This window comes from Varanus komodoensis, unplaced genomic scaffold (genome assembly GCF_004798865.1).
Source record: "Varanus komodoensis strain SLA01 unplaced genomic scaffold, ASM479886v1 scaffold96, whole genome shotgun sequence".
In the NCBI taxonomy this organism is placed as follows: domain Eukaryota; kingdom Metazoa; phylum Chordata; class Lepidosauria; order Squamata; family Varanidae; genus Varanus; species Varanus komodoensis.
In genome coordinates this window covers 975950-992125 of record NW_025336664.1, presented here as the reverse complement: position 1 = coordinate 992125, position 16176 = coordinate 975950, and the positions used below count along the sequence as shown (strand labels likewise).

Here is a 16176-nt window from a genome sequence, read left to right as displayed (position 1 = left end):
AGATCTGGAGATGGGTTCAAGCTACTGAACTAAAGTGTCAATACAGGCAATTCGAAATACTGTAATCTCATTGTTACTGTGTGATTGACTGACGTTTCTTTATCTGTTCTGTATGTGATGACCTCAGAATCTTATTGTAATCTCTGCATTCTGTCATCAATTGCCCTGTACCTGTGTACCTATAAATGCCCCGTAATGGTATTGAAGCTTTGCAGCAGAGTTCACCTCTGCCTGCCTGGTAATGCATTATTGTGAGTATGGACCCCCGGGGAACCTGGGTAATACAATAAAGCCTAGATGGTCTGGACGCTTGGTCTTTCCCACGAACCCAAGTTTTATATGGAATCTCACTTAGTACAATTGTTTTTTCCTACAAAACTACCCATAATTTGTGGACCCTTGATTATATGTAAAAGTTTGTTCAGAATTTTGAAGCTAATTTTAAAATCATATCCATGTTGCCAGCAGTATTAGGCAGAGTATACTTTGGTTCCCCCTTCAAATCCAATTTGTGTATTAATAGCATAGCTGAAGATTTAAGTGGTGAACACTATTACCTTCCTAGAATTCTGTGTAGTCTGGCTTTTGTGCATCTGAAATTTTGTTGGAGGGTACTTGCTATTGTTCTTATTAAGAAATAACTAACTTCTACACAGATGAGTATGTGAATGTGTATTTCAGAAATAACTCTGTCTATGGTCACACCCACTGTACTGATTCCTCAGGGTGCTTCCTAATTCAATTTGATGCTTTCTAATTCACGGCTTTAGACAAAAGCAGCAGCAAAAATAACTTGCGCGTGGATGATGGCAAAATCAACAGTCAAATGATTTGTGTATACTGCTATAGCACTGTGATGATGCCACTTAGCGCAATTGCTTTTAAGGACTGTAATCTCAACAACAGCAAAAATGCACAGGCATCTCTACAGAATTCGGATCTTTTGTCTTATGCATTTGCTGTTTTGCAGATGTTCCATACATGTTAGAAATGCTCTAAGAACATCTGCTGAGTAAATCTGGCTATCTTCACCATTTGCTATTTAACATTAAGTCTTCCACTTTTCTTCTGCAGCAACACATGGTTCTGTTGCACTACTATAAAAGGAAGATAAATAAAACAAAGAATATTCTTTCCTCCAGTGGCAAACACCCCACTCAGACATTTTATAATTGTTTGGGCTGAATGGCCGAGTAGAATGAAGCTGGAGGAATCTCTAGATTCTTGCAATGTTCCTTGTGCCAACAGATACTTTTCAGGAGCTGGAATAGTATAGGGCTGGACTTGAACCCTTAGCAGCAAAGGACTGAGTGCCTTCTGCTATGCATACAAACTTGGTCATATGAAGTTTCACCCTACATCAAAGTAATGTAAGGAACCAGTGTTCAACCTGAGCACCTGGTGGCCCCAATCCAGCACTTGACTTACTGTACCATTGAAGTGACATGTCCACCAAAGGAACTGCAGGCTGATCTGTGTTACCTAAACAGGATTATATGCCCCATCAACTGCCTTGGCACCTGGGAAAGAGACAGTTCCATCTGGTTCTACAAAGCTGCGACTCTTCCACCTTAAGCCACTTGCCGGCTATTCAGAAGAGCTTGACAAGCTGAACTTTCCAAGCTTCTTTGCTGTTGGTGCTACCTTGTCAATCTGATGGAGCACCCACTTGCACTTCATCACCTGCATGGTCCCCTGTCACTCCCTGACCTCTTACCTGTCCTGAAGAACTCCACTTGCCTCTGGTCTGGCTGATGGCTTACTCCCTCTTGACCTTCAGGACTCTGAACTGTTAATAGCTGAGCTTAATCACTTGACTAAGGTGGTCAGGAAGGCACCTGAATTTATATGGAGTTCACATACTTTGCATACTGCAGAAGACCAAATCCTTTTAATCAGAGTAAATCAGAGCAACGAGAGTGGGCGACATACAGGTCATGAACTTTACAGGTAGCCTAATATCACACCATCAGGACCATTGTGCTCCGAGTTCTCTTACTCATGCAGCCTTTCCCAGCAGAAAAGACACGGTACATTCGTCAGGCAAGGTGCTGGTTTGGTGCCAACAAAAATACAAACTACATGCAGTTGAGCTTCTCAGCAACAATGCCACTGAACAAACCTTTGAAATAGGCATAATTTATCCTAGCAATTATGAGCAGAAAACAAGGGGGAGGGGGTCATTCCAGACTGACTAAACTGTGGAGTAAAAGAAAAATGTGAGCTTTTGCACATGGAATCACGCCATTCGCTCAGCTTGTGTTGGTTCTAGATGTGCACTGGAAATGACAAGCTAGACACCGTGGAGGGAGGACAATGACTGATATGAGAGTGTGCCAGTCTTTGAGTCATTTTTAATGGATTTGACATTTCAGTATTTGGTTTATAGTATGGTATACTAATATTCAAAAAGAAAGCTACATACAAGTGGGAAAATCCAAGATAGTCTCATTACGCCAGGCCTGGTCCAGGCACCCATCAATCTAGTTGTCCTTGATCCTCTGACAAGAAGCACACCTGTCTGCTCCCCTCCACAGCTCTTCCTTGTGCTGCTTTGGAGAAGATAAACAGCTCTTGAAGGGCCTCTCTGGAACTGTCTCTTACTTGTTTCCAAGCCCAATGCAAGTAAGATCCCTTCACAAGCACTCTGCATATACAGGGTGGTCTGTTACACATTGCCAGAAAGGAAGACAAAAAAGGACTTAGGCTTACACGAGCCTCACAAATGCTAATTTATATGTATGGCAGCATATTTAGAAATTATTGAATGGAAATGCACTAATCTCAATGTAGTGGGAAAGCCAGTGACCTGGGTGCCGGCACATTATGCACACCAGCTGCTCACTGTGGATGGGCATCTTCTACGTGCATGCACTGCTTTCTTCCTCTGCTTTATCTTTAAACCTGACATGGACTGCAAAGATCTTCAAACAGTGAATGCTTAGGGCGCTCTTGACCAACACATGCATATACTAGAAGTTCTGAAATACTCGAGGAGGCTTGTAACAGCACAAAGAGAACTTGGCCAGTAAGTCAGGCAGATGATTTGTGAATCCCTGGCCTGGTTTTAATGGAAACAAACAATGCCAGGCCGAGGCTCTAAGGGAAGCTCCTTGGCTGAGCTCCTCAGCAAAATCGCCTGGCTTCCTGCTCATAAACAAGTCCATTTAGAAGGGTTTTGCATGACAGGGACAACAGATCCTCGAGACAGTGAAGAAATAGCCTCATGAGGCTGCTTTTAAAAATGCGGCTTTTCGCCGTTCCTTTGAAGGGAGACCTGAAGCGGCCATCCACAGCATGTGATGTGGGCCTGACATCAGCGGCTGTCAGAGTGGGGACTGCGCACACTTGGCAACATTTACTGGCCTTCCTGGGGGTCGTAGAGCGAGAAGGCATCTCTCTGGCATCAAGATGCCTTCAAGTTTGATGCCTTTAAATGGGGAAATGGCTTGTCTCGGGCTGAATCATTGATTAAACTGGAGAGGATGACACATGCGCACGCACAGGCAAAATATGGAGAAGCACGTGGCTTGATTTAAAGACAAGCCTCAAGCGGCAGCGACTCCATAACACTTGCTTTCTTTTCAAATTACCAGCAGGGCCCAAGTGAGAGAGAAAGAGATGGAAGGAAACTTTTTTGACGCGTCTCTAAGGGAAGATGCAGAGAGACAGTGAAAAAGATACTACTGCAAACCAAGAGGCAGAAGAACCAGTAAATGATAAATAAATGATAGCAATCAGAATGGAGGGTAATTAACAAGCTATTTGAAGAGGGAACAACTCTACAAACGCGTCAGTAGCAACCAGAGGTGCTTTTCATCTTCCCTGTGACCAGACAAAATGGTAACAAATTAACTGAGCAGGACCAAGTGCTGCACAAATTAATAAGCAGTGAATCTAAGCCTGGCAATTCTTCTTGTGTGACTGGCATCTTGTGATCTATGTTTTACTAATGCAAGGTGCTACCTCCCTGAAACACAGACCTAGGAAACAAAACTTGCTTGCTATTTGGTTAAAGAAGTCTATTGAGCAACTCCTTTTTGAAAATGTCAAAAAGAATAAATAAAAACGAGAATGCTACAAGCATGAATCTTGAAAGGAGAAGAGGCAATGTTCAAAAAAAAAGAAGAAGATCTGGCATTAGGATTCTATCATTAAATGCTTCATACAGATCCTCCGTCTATCTTGCATAGGGTCACGACAACAAGCCAGATGTTTATACCTGGCTGAAGCCCAATGAACAATGCTGTAAATGTCATTTCTACAACTCGTCTGTTTTTTCTCACCCCCAGTACATGCCTTTTTTCAGCCACTTAGGTAATCACATGTCAGGCTTGTGAACACTTCCAAATGTGTTCAGAATTCATAACTCAAGATGCTGGTTCACAGTGAATCATTCATCTGAGGGCTACCATGGAGGAGATGTAGGGGAAAGTAAATCAAAGGGGGGAAAGGAAGCAAAAATATAACATGGCCCCTCAAAGAGATTTACAAGCTTAGAAACAGATGAGAAATAGAGGCCTGTTCTAGTGGCATCCACTTTGGACAACAAATGGGTGAAAGACACCATACATATTCTGGACTCTACCTTGTGACCTATCCACCCTCACCTGAAGAAAAAACAAATGTGGAAAAACAAAGAATTTGTTTCTCTCCTAGCAAAGAGAGAACCATGAATGGTAGGAAATAAAGACTGATGCATCTGCCATGTTAGATTCTGCTCCGTTTCTCTTTTTTCCCAGCATTAAGTTTGTTCCATCCCATTTCTGCATTAGTTTGCAAATGTGGTTTTTTAAAACTCTGCACAAAAATTTGTATACATTTTCATATACTTTTTCTAAATGTACACATTTTTGTGCACACTCTTCAAAAATATGCATTTTGTAATCACTCATCTAATGTATACAATTTTTGCAAGTGATTTTCCTCCTCCCAATCAAGCCCGTTCCCTTTTGTGCTCTGTCTTTTAGACCATCAGCCTAATTTATGTAAGTCATTCTGAGAGCCTCTTTTGGCTGAAGAGTAGAGTCAAAATGCTGCAGATGAATACATTAAATTAAGTTAAATTAAGTAATGAAGCTTTATTTGTATTTTTGATTCACAAACTGCTGTGCAAAGTTCAGGGAAGTGCTAATATTGTCAGCTCTGGTTTGTGTGTAAGAGGAGCAAATTCGGTGAGTTTGCATTAAAATGCAAAACCAGTGAATTTCTTACTCATCCCTGGTGAGAAACTGAAAGTTTCTGAAATAAATGGTATCATTCCTAAATATTTGATACACACCTTTCCTCCTGCTTTTCTCTCAATGAGAACTTGCTCTATTCAGTGTAAGCACAAGAAGAATGGGGGATGGATGTGATCAATGCATATAAATATTTGAACATGAGAAAGCCACAGCTTCGTAGCATGCTGTTCATTCCTGCAGACAGAGGCCTAACGAGTCTCAGTAGCTGGGAAAAGTCATTGGACAAGTTTAAAATAAGTGCATTTCCTCACAGTGACAGTAATTAAAACACAGAACTTGCTCACCAGAGAGGCAGGGAGGGCTCCCTGTCACTCGATGACTCTAAATCAGGACTGGACATCTTCCTAACAGCCCAGGTGAGTCCCATATTTGCAAATTGCAGGGCACCATGCCAATATTAGTTCTCCTGGTATTAAAAGCTATGAAGCTATGAAACCAATTAATGACCAAGCAAATCCTTTTACACTGATAGGCACTTATAGGGATGGACGCTTGTAGGGATGTACAAACAGCCAATCCAACCTGTACATTGTGTATATAATTAATAGCAATATTTGGTTCCCAAAGATCTTGGGACCAGGTCTTGGGCCATGTTGGGCAAGCTTGGGTTCAGGAGCAGAGACCTACTATCTTGGGCTAGCCAATGTCAATGGGTTACAAACTGAATTCTGGAATTCTTGCAGAGAAAAGGTCAGACATAAGACATTTCTTCTTGAAGAGATTAGGCAAAATGACCCTGAAACTATGATAACCATTGTCCAGAGACCCTTGGAAACAACCCCATCAATAGCAGTCAGCAAGCACAAAGAACTCACCTTTTTCCCATACAAAACAGACATGCTCCAGTAGCAGACAGCCATAAATAACAAGCATCCACTGCTCATCATTTCTGCCCATTCTGAACACATTCCAACAATCAAAATCATACCAAGACACCTCGTCTTTCTAACCCTAACCCTACTCTGGTGTATACCCCTAAACCTAATATAGGGCGAAAGTTCCATTGAAAATAGGACGATTTTGAAAAAGCCTTCCTTGCGTGGATTTTCTGCACAGCTCATCATTTCTGGCCATTCTAAACACATCCCAACCATCAAATTCATATCAGGACACCTTTCTGGCAATTTCCATGCTACAGCTATTCTATGAATGCCCTTTGCATGTGTCGCACAACAACGGAGCATTCCCCAGCCCACCTTTTAGCAGCTACGCAAGAAAATAAATTGATTAAAGGCCAAGTGTGGTTCCTGTGCACAAGCTGAGAGTAGCAGATGACACACAAACCCCAAGGGCTTTTGCTACCATGGGGATAATGATAGGCAGCAGCCTGCAGGGACAAGGGCTTCAAGTGGAAGCCAGGAACATTCATCCTGCCTTCAGAAACGCGAAAGGACAGCCATGACGTCATACCTGTATTCCAGCGAGAATTTAGTCAGCTCCCTGTTGTCATGCAGCCATTTGAACTCCAGGGGCCAGCTGCCTTCGGCCATGCAGGTGAGGACCAGGCGGTTCCCCTCGAGGTGGACCTGTGTACGGACGGGCTCTGTCTTGAAATATGGGGAAACGTCATCTGTAAAGAAAAGGGAAAAGGGGTCAACCCCACAAGTGCACTCTTCCCTGTGTAAAAGTAAGCACAAGACCACCCATATGGGTGTCTTACCCTCTCCCCAACACAGTGAATGTTGGATGTTTCAAAGGGAAATGAATGAATAACTATAGGGAAACCCCATCCCTCTCATCCTGGAAGCTACGAAGTTTAGAGGAAGCCTGTAGTGTGCCTGTGAATATCTGGGTCATCCTATCTTAAAGGTATTACTTTCACTGAACAAAGCACAACCACCACCAGGCATTATAAATTAACCTTGTGGTTGTAGTTCTCCCAGGAGGAAAGAACCCATGTACATTTTTCTGCATCATTTTTATTGGAATATATTTGGGCCTCATGCTTTTAAGTGCTCTTGCTGCCATGGTACCTCAAGGATAATATGCATGCTAAAAGATTTTCAGAATAAGAAGTGGGGAATACAGCAGACAAATCTCATAAGGTAAATGCAGTCTAGGAGGCCAGCTATACATCACACAGGAGATCTGTGACTAGGATCTTCTGCAGGTTCTAAAAAAGTGAAGGGTAGATGTCTGTCTGTGTTTTCGAGTGTGTGTGATTTAGTTTGGTACTATAGCATTGGGAGAGGAATGTTTAACCCTTCTGTTCTGCATGTTTTCATTTTGCTTAAAATTACCTTGTCCCCAAACCTGCTATTTGCTTAGAGGGACAGAATATGTAGGATAACTGTGTGTTTGGCTTGAGGGACAAATAACAGCTCTGGGGGAATTTTAATTGGAAAACAGTATGGGGCAAAGGGTTATTCCTTTCACCACTACTGCAGTCCCAATCCAAACTGGGAGCCCCCTGCCACTTCTATTAACACTTGAAAATACACAGAGAGAAATACTCTCAGAGTGAGGAGTATTAAGTGCTGCAGGATATGTGGTTACCTGCAGAATTCAGGGACAAAGAAGCAGTGGCTGACCCAAATTTCAAACGCGAAACAGAGCAGTTTAATGAAATATACAAGTTCCTACTTTGACAGAGAACAGAAGTAAAGAGAAAATTCAGTTTTATATTGACAAAGCCAGATAATAGGTTTGGATGATATTTTAGGTCATAAAAATTCAATTTAAGCCAAACTGTACAGTGATCAACCAAGTTGTAAAAGCACACCAGAGTGGTTGCCCCTAATTGCAGTGACAAATAAAGAGTCAAACTAGAATACTGGCAGAACAGAAGAGTGATGTTTGGTTTCCATGGCAAAATGTTTAAAGCAAGATAATTAAGTTTTTGTTTAGTAAAGAAAATGCAACACTTGTTTCAAAGTATGAAATCATTCTAGATCAGAGTTATACGGAACATAATACACATAGTATACATGGGACAATAGATTGACCGTGTTCTGCCCATCTTGCTGTAACTGCTGCTTGCATTACATGAGTTGATCTGAGCTGTTGCTGCACCCATAGTAAAGCTGCTGCAACCGCCTCTATCACAACTGGGTTAGGCTAATGCCATGTAAGGTCACCTTTGTGGACATTAAGCTTATTACAATTGCAGGCCAAACATTACTTGTTAATCTAACAAGGTGAGATGGGAGAACCTAGAGGTGTTGGTAGCCAGAAGGAAATAACAAGGAAAAGACATCAGAAGAGTGGGATGAAGGGATTTGGGATGGGTGGGAGTCATCCCCAGTTTTAGGACTAGACTATCGCTTAGTCACTAGGTGACACTAGAGTTAATTGTACCTTAATTAAGAAGTTTCCTGTTGCTTATCTGAGCTTGTTGGAGGGAGACCCTGAAGATCTTGTCTAGCCCCCAGCTGATGTGACTGTGGCGCACCTGCATCAGGGGTGGGGAGGGGACGGAATTCCCTGTTGAATTATGCAAGTCTCCCATAAAAGAAAGATGAGATCAGAGCCTTGCCCACTGTAGATGCTGCAGACAAACTTGAGAAAAAGACAGGCTAGTTCGCCAATCAAACACAGGAACCTTGCTGCTTATCTCAAGTGAGTCAGGTTCTCTCCCCTACTCCTGTGTACCTTTTGAAAAACATCTATTTCTTACCAGTTTTATCCTCTGAGTTTAGAATCCAACAGCTGAAAGCGAGCCCATGCTGACATTCTCTACAGAGTTTCTGCAGCCAAAACTAAAGAAAGAGTACCATTTTGCTTTTCATAAATTTAATTTTCTGCCAGCAGAGAGGCAGACACTGCCAACAACGTAGTCCCCAGTGTTGCCACTTCCCATGGGGAGGGGAAGGGAAGTAAGAAGAGATTTCCGCTCTGCAAATTTTAATTGATCCATGTCTGTGGAAACTTAAAAACTGCATTTCCTAGCACTGAAGACAATGGAGAGTGCCAAAATCTTGAATGGGCCACACTGGCAATTCATGTGGAAGCAATAAGGCCAAATGCATCCCTGGATAAAATAAGGAGAGTCTGACAAAAGACAAGGAAGAAGCCAAGGCTACAAACTAGACCAGAAAGGCCACTGGAGAGGTGGAGCACATGATAGGCATGTCATGAACAGAGCCGGCTAGAGTCAGGGGTCAGACTAGATGGCCTGGGAGGTCCCTTCTGACTTGCTCTGTTTCTCTGTTTTCCCAAAGAGGAGGGGAGGACACATCATCCATGAATATGCAAATATATTTAAATACACAGAGGTTTTTAAATGTTTGCTCTCATTGCCTGGAAACAGTCTGTCAATTTCCGGCCTCTGTTCCTGTTATTCACCTCAGCTGTTCTTAGCTTGTGCCCATAATCCCCTGGTCATTACCCAAAACCTACATTTCCTCTAATTAAATGTTATCCAGATATTCTTTGCCCTTCTAAATGCAAACAAGTTGCATCCTTCTGGCCACCACAGTGCTTAGATGAAGCAGTAGCATCACAGAAGAAAAAGCTTCCTCTATTTTTAGGCCTGAGAATAAGCAAGACAGCCAATGACGCCCTGCTCTGTGGTTTGGGCAATCCAGTAATGGGCTGGGTGCCCTCTGTTATTTTCTCTGGTTGGCCTGACTGCACAAACCATATCGAGTTAAATGCAGTGGTCAGGAACCAGCTGACTCTCCCTGATGGCTTTATGAAGGAACTTAATGGCAATCCTTCCTGAACATGTGAACAATTGTGAGATATTCTGAATAAAAAGATGGACAACCAAGATCCTGACCTCATGTGCAAGCTATTGATGTTCAGTATTGTTTTGCCTTAATTTGCCTATTATACTTTTGATCTGCACAATAACAAATCTCTCTGGTCAGATTACAAATGGTTTAATCTTGTTCAGGGCATAACTTTACAGAATGATGGCAAAACAAAAATGAAACTCAAAGGTGCTGAGATATCCACAGATGTACCAAATCTAATTTTAGCAGAGTGGGTTTTCCCAGTCCTGCCGGGAACTTCACAGAAGTTACAAGCCCAGAAACAATTTACCATTGAGTCTGTAGATTATTGTGGGAAAGAAAAATCTGGGGTGGGAAAATAGAGATTCCATCCAATTTATGATATGTTTTTCCTGACTGATCACCTAGAGCAGGGGTCGGCAACCTTTAACACTCAAAGAGCCATTTGGACCTGTTTCCCACACAAAAGAAAACACTGGGAACTGCAAAACCCTTTTGACATCTAAAATGAAGATAACACTGCATATATCGTTTTTTTACCTTAATGCTATGTATATCTTCATTATGATTTAGCTGCAGCTCTTGTTCATTCACTAAAAACTGTTATTTTTAATCTTACATTATAAACTAGTAGGACTCCTTTCATATATTTTGAATAGGAGAACAGCTTCCTTAAGAGTCAAAGTCAGTGCTAAAGGGCTGCATGCATTAAACAGCAAACTCCATAAGTTCATCAGCAGTAAAAGCAAATGAATCTACCCACGTACCATTAAACATTCGGTTTTCTTCAGAAACTTTTCTTTTCTTTGATTTATCCATGGTTGGCCTATGAGGTGGGGGGGGCGAGGGGGAGCTCAGTAAATTGGGGGGATATGCTGTGCCTGAGATATAGGTGTGTTTCGTGACTGATTAGCAGATAAACAGTCAAGTGCTGTGAATTGCAACAGGTCCCAAGAGCAGCTTTTAACATTCAGATGGAGGAGATTACATTGGGACAAGGAGAATCTTTTCAGCAGCATTTTGTGCAACAGGAGAGCCTGCAGGAAGCTTGTTTAGCAGAGGATTTACTTAACTAGCTAGCGCTGTGTTCCTGAGTGGAGCTTCGAACAGATCAGTGGCTGTGCCGGCATGTTTTCAGCAACTGAGCCACAGCAGAAGGGTTCAAGAGCCACGTGCGGCTCCGGAGCCACGGGTTTCCGACCCCTGACCTAGAGACTATAGTTCCTCATCACAGGCAACTGGACAACCTACTGGATTAGATGTCTTAGCTGTCTTTCAAGACTAGCTAATTCCGAACCTGCTTCTATCACAAAGCAAGCCTAGGATCTTCCCCGTCACTGGCCCTTGGCTCCAGATCAATTGATGGATTTCACTCACTAGGAACAAACCGATATGCAGACCAACACCCAGTCTCCACAACCCACAGCCAAGCCATGCCCAGTGCCGGTGTGAATTGGCCCGTGTTACTTCCATTCCTCACTGGAGATGGCATTGTTTTCACTCTGCTTGTTTTATGGAGAAGGGGGCTTGAGAATAAACATATGCAAGGTGCTACTGGATTATTATTACCCATGCCAGGGGACTGAATTTGCATTTTCCAAGCAGACGCACCTGGCATTCTGGGCTGTACTGTCAGCAGTGACATAGTTCTGACCCTTCCGCGGTCCCTGCTCCCACCTGAGCCATTTAGTAACCATATCAACCAGAGCTTAAAGTCCATCTAGGATTTCTCTAAGCTGCTTTGCTTCCTTTATTCCCAGCTGGCTTCTTAGCATTAAAAAACAAAAAAACAAAACAAAACACTATGCCGGGCTTTCAAAAGAGAAGGTGGAACACGGCTGGGGAAGCCTGGAGGAGGAGGGAACAAGAAAGCAGAGCCTGCCATTTTATTTGCGATGTAAAACTGTATGTTGAAGTGCACAGCTTCATTTTCTGTTTAACAAATGGAATGCTTTTTTACTTCAAAGGCACATTCATATTTCCCAACAGCTTTCAAGTGTACTTTGAATCACATTATTTTTATACACATACATACCTAGCCAAAAAAAAATAAATCTCAAACTCCTACCCTAACACCCTCCTCAGCTTTAGTTCCTGGTATCCATTTACTATAAAACAATAACATTCCAGGACCTGTGCGATTAAATTCCTCTTTTCATGTGGGACCAGTTCAGAAAGGGGGGAACAGCCACTTCAACATCTCCCTCCCTCCCTCCCTCCCTCCCTCCCTCCCTCTCTCTCTCTCTCTCTCTCACACACACACACACACACACACACACAGAGAGAGAGAGAGAGAGAGAGAGAGAGAGAGAGAGAGAGAGAGAGAGCACAATGTTAAAAGGGTTTAAGCTTTTCAAACTCCCCACGCAGGGCAATTTGCTGTGAGGTACGCATTTATATTTTATTGCTTCTCTTGTCCTCTGGGGCTTTTTGGAAACTGAACAAACTAAAGAGTGTCAACTTCAAGGCAGTAAAACGTTTGAAGTGCATACTTTACTCCAAAGGTATCAGAGTTTCATGCAAGGGTTAGGAATCTGACAATCTTCTGAAAACAAAATAGAGCCAGAGTAATCTTCATTTACGGATATGTTGCTGAGGAATACACTTTCTAGAGGACACTACAGGAAAGAGGAAATTATGAAGTCTCAGTTTGGAAGCCGCACACCAGCCCCAACTTCAGCCTTTTGTGGTACCTAGTTTTAAATACATAGTAAATGGCTGCCAGCTGCTGCTTCAGATTGGATTTTAGCATGTCAGTGTTAAACTAATTGAGTGTCCAGTTTGGGTCTCTATTTAAGTCATGCCAAGCCTGTGTTAGAGCAGGAGAATTACAGCTGTTTTCAGAGTACAAGGCATACGAGCTTTTCTGCGTGGAGCTATCCATCACTGTATCTTCTGCTTTCATCACTGCTTTAAGATCAGGGCTCACAGATTTCTTCCATTCTTGCTTTTACACTAAATAACCTCTGGGTGGTGGTGTGCTATGGTGAAATAGTTCAAATACCATTAGTAGAAACACTGCCTTTTTCTCTGTTCTAATATAATACCCCGTGTTCCTTGTTCTTACAAAAAGAAAGGGGTGTTGGGAAAGTACAGAAGCAAAACTGGGGGATCATGAGGTCATCTAAAGAGTCCATAAATCACTGAAAGAAGGAATTGCAACCACACAATAAATTACTTGTACAGAAAAAACTCTGTAACAGGAGGAGTGTAGTCACCTGATTACAATAACATTTCGATTGCTCTCTAGATGTTGATGACTCTTGAAACTCACAAGGAGGTGTGTTCACCATGTGATAATGACACGTTCAAGTCACCTTGTAGTCACTTTAACAGATGAGGGCATAACATGGAAAATAAGCAAGTAGTATGTAAGGAAAGAGAAAGGGTATAAAAATACCCCTACCAGTCTCTAATTTTTTCTAGAAGGGTGCAGAGGATCTCAAGTTCAAGTCAGGCCAGGTCTGTACATAAATATTCCCAAATCCAGAAATGGTTATAGAAGATTTCTAAATTGGAATCTGGGGTGTGTGGGTTACTGAAGTAGCGCAGTGCAAGATTTCATGGAAAACTGGAAGTTTCAAAATGAAATATTCTTTGCCAAGAGCAGCCTTCATTCTGAGTTAGGGTCAGCCCCTTTCTGGCTGGGCCTGACTCAGATGGCATTTGTACCTGGCTGCACCACCCTGCTCTCGATTCCAGCCCTCCCACTTCCCCAAACAAATTACTTACTTGGGGAAATGTGGAAAGAGCATCAGTGGCAGAGGACTTAATTCCTTTGAACACCAGGCCTGCAAGGTCTCTTTTTAGGAAAGAGGGGTGTGTGGAGTGTCATTTTCTGCAGGGGATTGTGGCACTTGAAATTAGACATGTAGTTAGTCATCTACACTTCCCATGATTCCCTGGGATCACAGGTAAGGAGCTACTTTGCAAGTTCTCTCTGGTATAAAAATCAGCCCTCTGCTGTGTCCCCCTGCTTCCTAAAATACCCCACCACCTCCTTTTGTTTGGGGAAGTCAGGACAATAGACAGGGGCTCTTCAACCAGGCTGTTTGAGCATTTCCACCAGTGGAATAGTGGCATATGTTGAAGCAGAGGGGCCTAACAGGATGGTTCTCATAGTCACACCTGAAAGGAGAGTCCAAACGATCAGGCAGCTGTGATGATCTGTATCAAAAAATCAGTTCAAGCATCAGGTCTCCATCATTCCCCCCACCCCCTCACCCTGCACCTCCTGAAGGGCTGCAGCTAAGCTCAGAGGGAATACAGAAGCATGGTGGGAGAGGCAGCGGATGATACCAGTGCCCCTGCTAACCAGCACCACGTCCCTCAGAGCCCCAGCTTTACAATACCGCAAAATAATAACAAAAGTTCCAAAAGCAATCTGTAGGATTGTCTCGATGGGAATGCTTGGGATGCCGAATAGATTTGGGGGATTGCCAGAGGGGCTCACACATCTCTCTACTGGACTGGAGTAAGAAGGCTGAGTCTGAAGCACAGCCAGCAGAAGGCACCACTGTTTGACTTAGGGAGCTGCAAAATGCTGCCGGTTTCCCCAGGGCTAGACTGTTCACGCATTTCATGTGCCTTATAATTAAAGGGGCTGATTTTGTGTTCCCGGCTCTGAGAATGAACACCTCAGCCCACAACTCTATCAGTTTAAACTGAGGAAACCCTGATGCCAGGAAGGAGGGCGGAAAGGCAGATTCTCAGCAACCTTGCACAAGCTAGCCTAGTGCTGATAGGAATGTCGGATGTACTTCTGAGGTGGGAATACCAGAAAGCTCACATGACTCAATGCAAAGAGGCTGGAAGTGCTGCAAGCCACCACCACATGGATCAGACACCAATTATACTGCTTGTGCAGATTAACCGAACTGAAACAGTGAGTAATACTGAAATGCGTTGATCTTCACCAACCAAAGGTAGTCAAATCTCTTGTAGACATTCCTGCTCACTTTTGCCTGCAGAGTTACAGTGATATACGTAATATCAATGCAAATGGAACAGTCAGAAAAGTCACGTTCTGCTCTGGCTTGCAGATAAGAAAGTGAAGAAAAGAGGCTATGATGTCAAAATGAGAAAGAAACAGGATAGATTACTTTTTTTAAAAGTGGGGAGAAGAAGAAAGGGGTTTAAGGGAAAGGCCTATGTAGTTAAGATCTGGAGCATATTTTCTGTCCTAAACTTTCTAGTTTTATCATAGTAGAAAAACCCAGATACATGATGGAAAATAATTAATAGCACTTTTTTTGGTACTCTTTGCAGTCACTCATGCAGCAGCAAAGGCTTTTGATCTTGGTCACATTCAGTCTGATTGCAGTCCCTTGGGGGTTTAAAATTCACCCACTAAACACATCTTTTATCAGCTTCAGACTCCAAAGACTCACCCACAAAATGGACTTTACGACAGCAGTGGAGCAGCACGTCTTCCTCCTCCTGCTTAGTTTTCCTTTCCATTTTTAATGGCAACGCACAAAATTCTCTAACACTTTGTTCCCAGTATAAAGTTGGACACTAACCTGTACAAAGGCTCTGAGGTCTAAGGAGGGCAGGGAAGGAAAGATCCTCTGTCTTTGAGGCACATCCACCTCAAAGCATTCCCACGCCAGTCAGGCCTAGAGGAGATCAACCCTCATAACGAAGGCCAGATCCTGAAGATGAAACTCAAATACTTTGGCCACCTAATGAGAAGGAAGGACTCCCTGGAGAAGATCCTGATGCTGGGAACAATAGACAGCAAAAGTAGAAGGGGACGGCAGAGGATGAGGTGGCTGGATGGAGTCACTGAGGCAGTCGGCGTGAGCTTAAGTGGACTCTGGGGGATGGTGGAGGACAGGAAGGCCTGGAGGAGTGTTGTCCATGGGGCCGCGAAGGGTCAGACACAACTTCGCAACTAGCAAGCAAAACCCCCATGGAAACATCTGGTGCTTTTTCATGCATGGCAATGGCTGAAGAAGCACAAGTCAATCACTCCATGGAGACTGCAGGGAGACATTGCCCACCAGCAGCCACTAATCTAGTCTGACCCACAAATTCCTTTCCCGCTCATATCTGTGGGGGCACTTTGGGAGTGCACAAACAGCCTTTAAACATAAGACCGTGACTGTCCCCTCTTACCTTAGATCTAGCTGCATCTAGGCACGAGTGCCTTTTTCAAAATGGCAGCTACAGGAAGACTAGGCAACCCCCTGGTTGGACATGATCTTTTGGGCTCTATGTGTGTATGTGTGAAATAGTACAGTTGTGCCAATCAC

General features: G+C 43.2%; 1 protein-coding gene across 3 annotated transcripts in view; it reads right to left on the bottom strand.

The window, feature by feature from the left end:
* The window catches only part of SDK2 (sidekick cell adhesion molecule 2), a 317930-nt gene that overhangs the window by 132344 nt on the left and 169410 nt on the right, over positions 1 to 16176 (bottom strand). For all 3 annotated transcript variants that reach the window (XM_044418964.1, XM_044418963.1, XM_044418965.1), the window contains exon 2: positions 6654 to 6813. In XM_044418964.1, coding sequence (XP_044274899.1) covers positions 6654 to 6813 — 160 coding nt within the window. The remainder of the gene's footprint in view (positions 1 to 6653; positions 6814 to 16176) is intronic.